The sequence below is a fragment of the Scardinius erythrophthalmus genome (assembly GCF_964197995.2).
Source record: "Scardinius erythrophthalmus genome assembly, chromosome: 5".
In the NCBI taxonomy this organism is placed as follows: Eukaryota; Metazoa; Chordata; class Actinopteri; order Cypriniformes; family Leuciscidae; genus Scardinius; species Scardinius erythrophthalmus.
Window position 1 is genome coordinate 26,278,050 of NC_138225.1, and position 9,761 is coordinate 26,287,810.

At 36.9% G+C, this 9,761-nt stretch overlaps 1 protein-coding gene across 2 annotated transcripts in view; it reads left to right on the plus strand.

Moving 5' to 3' along the window:
- sptbn2 (spectrin, beta, non-erythrocytic 2) overlaps positions 1–3,150 on the plus strand; it is a 106,914-nt gene extending 103,764 nt beyond the window's left edge. For both annotated transcript variants that reach the window (XM_081365204.1, XM_081365203.1), the window contains 2 exons: positions 86–128; positions 210–3,150. In XM_081365204.1, the coding sequence (XP_081221330.1) occupies positions 86–128; positions 210–419 (253 nt within the window). In that variant the 3' untranslated portion in view covers positions 420–3,150. The remainder of the gene's footprint in view (positions 1–85; positions 129–209) is intronic.
- The last annotated feature ends 6,611 nt before the right edge of the window (positions 3,151–9,761 follow it).

The following is a 9,761-nucleotide window of genomic DNA, read 5'->3' on the forward strand; positions in this document are numbered from 1 at the left end:
AAGACATTTTCTCAGTAATTATGAAATGCAAGGAAATAAAGAAAGTTCTTTAAATGTGACATTATGGTGTTTCATCTTTTTAAAGGCTTGGGGATGGAAAAGAGTTCTTGTTCCAAGCGAAGGATGAGGTAATTTTTTGCAAAGGATGAAAAGAGAATGTTTTTATGTCGTACTCTTATATTAAGTTTTTATTTTGTTTTCTCCCTCAGGCTGAGATGAGTTTATGGATTCGATCAATCCAGTCATCCCTGTTGCCCGGCGAGCGCTCGCCGGGTGGCACACGAGGTCTAAGTCGGGCGATGACCATGCCGCCAATGTCTCCCAGCTCGGGCGAGGCAGGAGGCGTGACCATGCGCAACAAAGACGGCAAAGATAGAGGCGGCGAGAAGCGCTTCAGTTTCTTTGGCAAGAAGAAATAAGCACCAAAATATCCCACAGATCTCCATAGTGAGCCAAACAAGAGATGGAAGTTTGTCAACACTCAAAAGAAACTGATAAAGTTAGAAAAGGCAAAGAAAACTCGCATGTCACTTTGTGATAGGTTTTTTTGTTTTTGCCCTTTATTTTTCTTCCACTCTTTTTTTATTTTATTCATCTCATTTCGCACTTCTTTGGATTTTGTTCAAGCCAAGGGAGTGGCTTCCCTGACCGAGAGCCATCCTGAAAGTTTAGCTCATACCTTTCAATTTGAATCATTTCCTAAAAATAATTTTATCTTTGGGTTAGACAGCATTTCCATACTGTAATGACCAAGAGTGCTATTTTGTCTTTTTTCCCTGATGATTTTTATTTCCTGTCTTAATTTTGACCTCTCGCTTTCTTTGTAAAGGACTAGTCCTTTTTTCCGATATTATTATACTTATAGCTAAAGATTTTATTGTTATTGCTATTATTAATATTGTTTATTTGCTGTTCTGTTTTTGAGTCGATTTAAAGTAAAATATTTAAAGAAAATGTAAGTATAGTTGGTATGATCTCATGTTCAGAGAGGACAAAGCAGGAAGAAGCCCATAAGTCAGAGGGAGTTCATGCTGGTCTTTTTCCTTTCCTTTTTATTTTTTCTTGATATGACTGTTGAATGCTTTTTTTTTTTAAGAGTAGTGTTTTTCAGCTTAAAGGGGGGAAAAAAACACTATTTATGATGACTTTATTATATATTTTTTTTAATCTTTCTGTTCTCTCTATCTCATTTCCATTAAGAAACTTTAAGTATGTGTTCTTATTCTGTGGCTTGTTCCTTTAGCTCATCAAGTTCCTTTAACCTCTTTATCTCGTTCTTTTCTTAGACCAGAAAAGTGTTTGTTGTGAAGATTGAAACTGAGGTGTGATGCTGTGGTTTGGACTTTGGTTTTACAATTGCTCGAAAGCAAACAGACATAACACAAGAATCACTTGCACAAGCCAACATTAAACTCACGTTAAACAAAGAATTTGAGGACAGCATATATTATCTTTTTTTCCATTTTCTTGTAACTTTGATTTGAATATGTAGTTGACCAAGTTTCCTATCGGAATGTATTCTCAGGCGTCAGTTTTACCATTCACACACCGACGGACACGCACATGCTTTTCTCTCTCCTAACCCTACACTTTAAATACTTTACAGGGATGAACCTCTATTATTGGGATTTGTGTCAGTGATGCTCTTGAGGTTGATGCTGTATTTTTAGGTGTGTGTGAGCGTGTGTGTGCTCTGAAGAGGTTGCTTTCAGGTATATCGGTTGTGAATGTGCTTCAACTCTGAATGAGAAACAAAATTACTGAGGTATTCTTAATGTGGACCAAATCAACAGTTTTCCCCCCATGCACGGTGATTGAGATGATCTCTTCCCTTTATTTGTACATCACAAGTTACTATAAATTATCTTCCTTGGAGGAATGTGAAATTTTTACCGCATACTTATATAATTGTAGGTTTTATACTTGCGGTCAAAAAGAGATAACTCTCTTCTGTCCCGTAAGTAGCGTACACAGAGGCAGAATCAATGGCAACCTAGCTGACATGATTTCAGATATACTTTTGCAGTTAAACGCATGATGTCCTGGTGTAACAAGTGTACCCACTGTGGCATGAAAGCAGTATTTTTGTAGGATAAAGACTTTTCAGCCTCATATGATTGTGTGAAAGCTTGCCTTGGTGTGTTAATATTAGCGCAAGGTGTGTTTTTTTTTTTTTTTTTTTTTTTTGCCGTCATACATTGAAGCCCCTTCCTGTGAGATGTGTGGAGTATTGAGCCATGTCCACTCTTACGTCAATTATCTCTACATTTCCTTTGGAGATGCATTTAAGAGGTCCGCACGAAGACGCAGTAAACTAAAAGCTGAACTTTTTTTTTTTTGCTGTGACATTTGATGTGAAGGAAAATGATGCAGACTCTCTACTGAACCCTCAAAAACAGCCTTTTTCAGTGATTGGACAATGTCACCGAAACTCATTTTCCTCTCTGTTCAGTGACGTGAATTGTGACTTGTTCTGAATGAGAAATTTGGAGCTTGGAGTCACCTTTGTGAAACATTCTCTGGATCAGTCTGATGTTCTCTATTCTAAAGGTTAAAACGCTGCAGTAGAATGATCTAGTTGTAGACCAGTGCTTTTGTTCACACAGAATACCGTCATTGAGCTGTAAGATGATCCATTTAGTCTGAGCCTACACATACGGTTTTGGGACTGTGTGATATATTTCTTCCTGAGATAAGTCAATGTGTTGCATTGGATTACACTCTCAAATTTGTGCTGTTGATTTCTTTTCTATTCTTTTTTATCATAGGTGCTTAATCTGAAAACGTTTTCTTCCTCTCTTATTTTACACTTCCCAGTGTGGTTGGTTTTAACCCAGTTTGCTTAGATGGTCTGTAACATTGTGGCACATAAGCAAATCTAGATAATTCAGTCTGTTTGTGTAAATTTCAATGGACTGGTGAGGAAAATTGTATGGAAAATGAAATGTAATTATATTGCAATACATTAATACAGTGAATTCAATGGGGAGAAACTCCTCTCTTAGTAAAAGTGAGTGGACTGAGCATTAGATTTGATGAAATATGTTTTTTTTTAAAGCAGATTTCCCCCTTCATTCAATTGGTAGTATATTTTACAAAATTTTGATGCGTCTTCAAAAATATTTTCACCAAATACCCAATAAAAATACCATTTATTAAAGAATGTTAATTCCATTCTTGATTTTAAACCTGAGTTGTTAATATCACTACTATTATCTGTTGTTAGTATTGTTATTATTATAATAAAAGTCATTATTAATATTACTATTATTAATACTAATGTTGCAACTGCACCTCGTGTAAAACTGCAGCTTATTCCTGCTGAGTTTCTCGTCTGTAATACCAAACCCCGCCACTTGGGGGCAAGTGTGCTGTGGAGCATTTTTCATTACTGATCTAAACAAGAAAAAAAGACTTGTTTGTTGACTTGTGTATCTACATCTAATATTAGGAATAAAAACATGATTTGAAAAGAAAAAAAAAAGTGTGGCGTTCTTTTTATAAATTCTATAGATGTTTCAATGTAAGATTAATATAGGATAGACCGGGCGGGGAGTGTTGTAACACCCTGTCAGAAAAGAGCTGTGATGATCTTGTCAACAATATCATACACTCCCATCACCTTTTGAGCTCACAGGAGAAGTGTCATGTGACTGAGCAACATTTTAAGACCAAAAAACGGATTTTCAGGAATTTTTTTTTTTTTTTTTTTAGCAAGATCATTTTTGGTCAGTAACACTATTTTAAGGTGACACGTTACTACATATACTAGTAATTACAGTAAATTACGAATAATTACAAGTAACTAACCCTAAACCATAACTCTATAGTAAATACATACTTCACCTTGAAATTACAATGATTGTTAGACAAAAAGGTTACATTTTGTCTAACAATCATATTTTAGATACAATTATTTTATTTTTTGCATATCCTAAAGTAGCTGTTTCTTTAGTTCAGTTTAATGTTTTGCATTCATGCTAACTTCAAACCCACGTGCTAAAACAATTAGCTTATGGTTGTTTGGGGTGGGGATAGTGTAAAGTTACATTAAAAAGGTTACAACCAACCTCTTATGATGATTCCAATATCAATCACATCCTCTTTGGAGGCAGTCACGTGAGCTTTTTGTTGTGCAGGATTGATTCAGTAAATGTGTTTCCATGGTAGTTTATGCGCATGTCGTCTTATAAAAACTTTATCCGCTTCAATTGAGTACATACATTTTTAGAATTTATGCGCATTTATAGTTTCTATCCAGTTTTTGTGTGTGTGTGTGTGATTATCCCAGAATTTACATAAAAATAAGTGAATGGCAACATAGCAAAAAAAACTCTGCAGTTGTTTTATGCTAAATTTAAAGTTCAACAAGAAATACACTAAGCTATGTTTTTTGTCATTTTAAATTGTTCACTTTATTGAAGAACCAAGAATAATGCATTTTGAATAAAGTTCTTGCAAATTACCCCTCATTGTACAATCCACGGCTAGTGTTACAAGGTTGTAACTACAGAACTCTTTGTTTTTGACATTAACACTCATAATCTGTGATCCAAGTAAGTTTTATTTATAGTAGACAAATGTGGCTGCCATGTATCAAAGTTTGAGAGATCCAGCACAAACAACTGAGTTACTGATGTTCAAACAAAAAGTGTTATATTCCATCACCTGTCTCCCCCATGTCAATCAAAAACTTCAGACTTTCAAAAGATTATGACAGTCAAAGACATTATTTGGTCATAATGTGCTTAGTCTTCCCTTTTTTAAATATTTTCGGTTCCCATACATGTCGAAGCACAAAGCAGTCCTCTTTCTCTGTCTGCTCTCCCAGCTAAGACATTGACAGGTCATGAACTTTGACCTTAACCCATCCATATGAAGTTTACCATCTTAACAAGAATCAGCTTGCCTGAAATGCAAATCTCTCCTCCTCCCTCCTGTTCCTCCGCTAGACACAGTGCTTTTAGAGCTGACTTTGATGTTATTTTCTGCAATAATGAGCAGAAATAATTATGAAAATGTTCTATAGCAAATTAATGAGCTATGTTCATTATCTTGGCCACTTCTGCGCCATGCAGAGAACAAGTTGTTCTGAATCTGACCTCGAAACTCAACCAGCAAGCTTTCAACTGCCTACAGACCTCCAACTATTAACAAAGCCTGCAGGAAACCCCCCTGTAGAATGTCCCTTTATCCCTTTATACTGTTCTATAGGCTATTTGCCACACGTTCAGATGCTCATTAAGCAAATACCCCATTTAGTTTGTAATATAGACTGACGGTGCTTCCACCTCCTGTGCTTACTATGTTTTAAAATTTCAGGCCTGGTGAGTGCCATCTATCAAGTCTATCAAGTGTTCAGAATCGCTTGGCAACAGCAATATGTTAAAACCGATTTAAAAGCGCGACGGCGGCCTCACCTCCAGCCCTCGCGGGCCCCCGCTTTGTGTTTATTCACAATGGCGCGTTCCCCAGCGACCGTTAAAACCGCCTGAGCACAGCGAGGGGCTGCTGCACCCTTACTTCAAACTGTTGCCAAATTGTCTTTGAGCCCTCAACGGACTGATATAAGTTGTAAAGAACATCGTTACGGATTTTCACAGAATCTTAAATTGGATATCAACAGATTTATTGTAAGTAAACTCAGTAACTTTCATAAAATACGTGTTTGTATAGGCTACTATGTAAGTTAGATATTTGAATCTGAGATGATAGCCTACAGTATGGGCTTATATCCTATATATGAAATAATAGCTTATGTTTTTTTTTATCAACTGTAACGTATTGGGGGGGTTAAGTTCGTGACTGTTCTGTGGTGTTAGTCGTGTGTGTTCTAGAATTTCAGTCAAACAAAACTTGGCTGTGTGGGGAATCTCAATTATTTAGATTAATTTAACTTGTTAACCATGTAGGCTAATAGGCAAAGTGTTTGCGCAATAATTTCGAGGAAAGGCGTGAATGTTCTGTAGTTATAGGCTAGGCTACTTATCATTGTTGTTGTGAGAAACTGGCGTCTCTTTCTTGTCATTCAGAACTGCTGATAAAACGCGATTTCAGTGCAGATAAACAAATGCGCATATTTCATTTTATAGCTGTTGCGTGAATTGCGGCTGTGCGTGTTCATGGCTAGAGTCTGAATGTGGAGTCAGCATACTGCAGTGCGCGTGACCGAGCGCAGTCAGCTCCACTGGGAAAAGCTTGCATGCATGAGTTTGATCATTAGCGTAATCAAGTTACATACTGTATGAGTTTTCAAGGAGTAAGAGAAACAGACTAAGGAATGACTTGAAAAAACATACACGGGCGAGTGGCTTTTAAAATTATTATTAAAATGGTATTGGTGGAGGATTCGCTATTTATTGAACACTTTTAGGCCCTCATATCATATGAGCACGGAAGCATATGCATATTTATGTATGTATATATGTTATTTTTGTATATATGTATTTAGTCATGATCAGAAATGTATTTTTATGTGATTTTGACATTTAAGTTGTTTTCTCAAGAAGGTTTTTTCCAAGTATCAGAAGTCAGTTCTAAATTTTATATCCAAATCAGTGTCTGACACTTTGAGAAGGCGGCAACAAATGTATCATGAGACTATAATGACTAAACATGGTCAATTGATGACCATGGTTCAGCCAACTCATGGAACAGGGACATCTTAGAATGAAGTTTAGCAGGTGCCGATGAAATAGTTTGCAGCTAACCACTGCAGTTTTTTTTTTTCTTTTCTTGAGAATATTATAGTAATTCTAAATCATGGTAAAGTAAGACAGAGGGAAAAAAATGCCTGGCTTGCGAGGGTTTCTACACGTGAACCCACTTGTGAACTTGTTTTGCCTTTTGACTGCTGAATTTGCAAATAACTCAGTTATTTAGAGTTAGAAACATTTTCAGTTTCAGAAAGCATCTTGCATCTTGTGCAAAATGTGTCCTGTCACTGTGTTTCTGCTGTGTGTATGTGTTTCTATACAAGTATGTGTTCAAGAATCAGGTCTGCTCTATAAAATGCACATCACATCTGGAGTGGATTTGGAGAACAAACACACACACACACACACCATTATGACCCCAGATTGTTCTACAGGCAAATATGTGATGCTGAGTGCTTGTGGTTCATAAGAGCAGATAAGGTCATGAGGGCAGATCGACAATACAAGAAAAATGTGAAAAGCGTTCGGAGCAGGGATTCAGACTGGGAGGAATGCCAAATGAATGACAATTTAGCTTCACTCTGGTCTCCATATGTTGAACAGAACCATAAAATGATGCTGTAATTTGTATAGAATGAAAAAAGAAGAAGAGAAACATGAGAGAGACAGTTTTAGAGTGTTAATCAAGCCATTGACTGTGTTAATGTAATAAAAAGCATCTACTGGCAGAATTCAAACATTAACATTTCATGGTCTGATTATCAGAGCGATAAAAACAACATTTTCACTATAATCATTGTTTTGTTTTTTTTTGGAAGAATAAAGGATATAATGGATATTAAATTGAAGTTAGACTAAAACATAAGATTATGGAGAAGACTTGCATTAAGTTGGTCTGTCTCTGGACCCACATTGTGGATTAGAGAAATTCCCGCATGTAAAGCAACAATGGAGCACAGAGAGCTCTGAAAGAAAAATGGGGAGATAAGGAAAATGAAAGTGATTGCAAGTGGGTATGGTGTGTTACCTAAAGCCTGTCTGTTCAAGCTCCTGCGAGTGTCATAACCTCAGCAACTCTGAGCTAGAGTTGGAAATTGAAGTTTTTGTCCAATATGTATATTGTTAATTAGAAGTATAGGGCAATCCGTAGATCTAGAATATGTTTTAGTTACATTTACATTTATTTACATTTATTCATTTAGCAGACGCTTTTATCCAAAGCGACTTACAAATGAGAACAATAGAAGCAGTGAAACTAACAATAGGACAACAATATGCAAGTGCATATTGATAATATAATAGATATAGAATTGATACTTTGCACGTGACGTCAGTAGTACTGGCTGGCGGGCAAGAACGGCATTCTCTAGCAACGAAAACCAGTAAACTAATCAAGGATCTTGCCAGGACGTTGCCAGTTTTAATATACAAAAGTTGGTGTTTTGAGGTGTACACGACATGCCAGATAGTTGTTGTGCGATTGGATGCACTAACCGCGTTTGTTGCCCGACAGATATCACGTGACTGCAAAGTATCAATAGAAGATAAGTGTTAGTATTAATGGATCAGGTGATCAGCCGTTTCGTGAAAATGGCTATAGACTCAGCCGCTCTGCTTGAGTTAGGCAGGTCATTCCGCCAGCAGGGAACAGTCATGGTAAAGGTCAGAGAAAGAGATTTAGTGCCTCTTTGAGATGGCACCACAGGACGATGTTCATTTGCAGAGCGCAAGTTTCTGGATGGCATGTAAGTCTGAAGTAATGAGTTTAAAGGGAGCAGAGCCAGTGGTTGTTCTGTTGGCAAAAGTCAGTGACTTGAATTTGATGCGAGCGGCGACTGGCAACCAGTGCAGTTTTGTGAGGAGAGGAGAGACGTGTGCTCTCTTCGGCTCATTAAAGACCACTCTAGCTGCGGCGTTCTGGATCAGTTGCAGAGGTTTGATAGTGCAAGCTGAATGACCAGCCAGGAGAGTATTACAATAGTCCAGTCTGGACTATGTCGCTACAATCTGCATGACGTAAACTTCCTTTGGACATCCTGTCATTGTCACTGCATGATGAACTTTGGAGCACAAGCAGTAGGAACATCACAACTTCTGATTGCTAAAGACAAGACAATTATTATCAGCTATTAAAAGGATACAATATGCACAGTATTAACAGCACAAAATAAAGGTTCTTTTTTGGCATCTATGGTTCCATGCAGAACTGTGAACATTTTTCATTGTACACAAAAGTTTTCTTTGGAAAAGAGGTCTTTATATTATTAAAATGTTCTTCACACTAAGAAAGAAAGTGTTCTTTTAAGATCTGTTTACTGAACGGTTCTTTGGGGAACCCATGGTTCTTCTATGGCAATGATGTGAAAACACTGTTTTGGAACCTTTAATTTTAAGAGTGTTGGAAACAACAAGGCTAAGATCCTCAAGGCACTGCAGTCAGGCCAGCCTCCACTTTGAAAAACGTGGTTATTATAGCCTCCACGTTGTTTTGCGGTACGTGCATATCGAAGCAGTGATATAGTCACTAATATAATTGTAAATTCATTGTTGAAATAAGCCATTAAAAGAATAGCCTACATTTATTTACTAAAATCTTTATATTTTCTTTACCTTCATTCATTAAAAAGTGTTATACCATAGTCTATCTGAATCCTCTATTCTGATTGGCTGGAAGGTGTGCAATAAAACAGTTTTATTACCGTTCTATATTAATACGCTATTTTCATTGAAGCACACATTCACATACGTCACTCGAACACAAACATTCAGCAGCATAGAAACTTATCAATGCTGCCCCATGACTTTTAGCAATAAAATACATTACTTTTCTCTGCAACAAAAGGGCTACATTGCTATTTTGAGGTAATTAAACTCACAGCTTCATTGATAATAGAGAGAGATACTCTGAAATGACACAGGTACGAATCTCTCTCTCTTGTTAATTCATTAATTCAAATAAATGTAATCTTACTGCACTAGTTTATCTCTGTGTCTGATTCAAAGCGGTCAGTTTTACCCTTCCGGTCAAATATTGCACTGCAATCATCAATAACAGCTTTAAGTTGTCACTGCTGGCAAATGACCATGGTATAAGCTGGATAATCC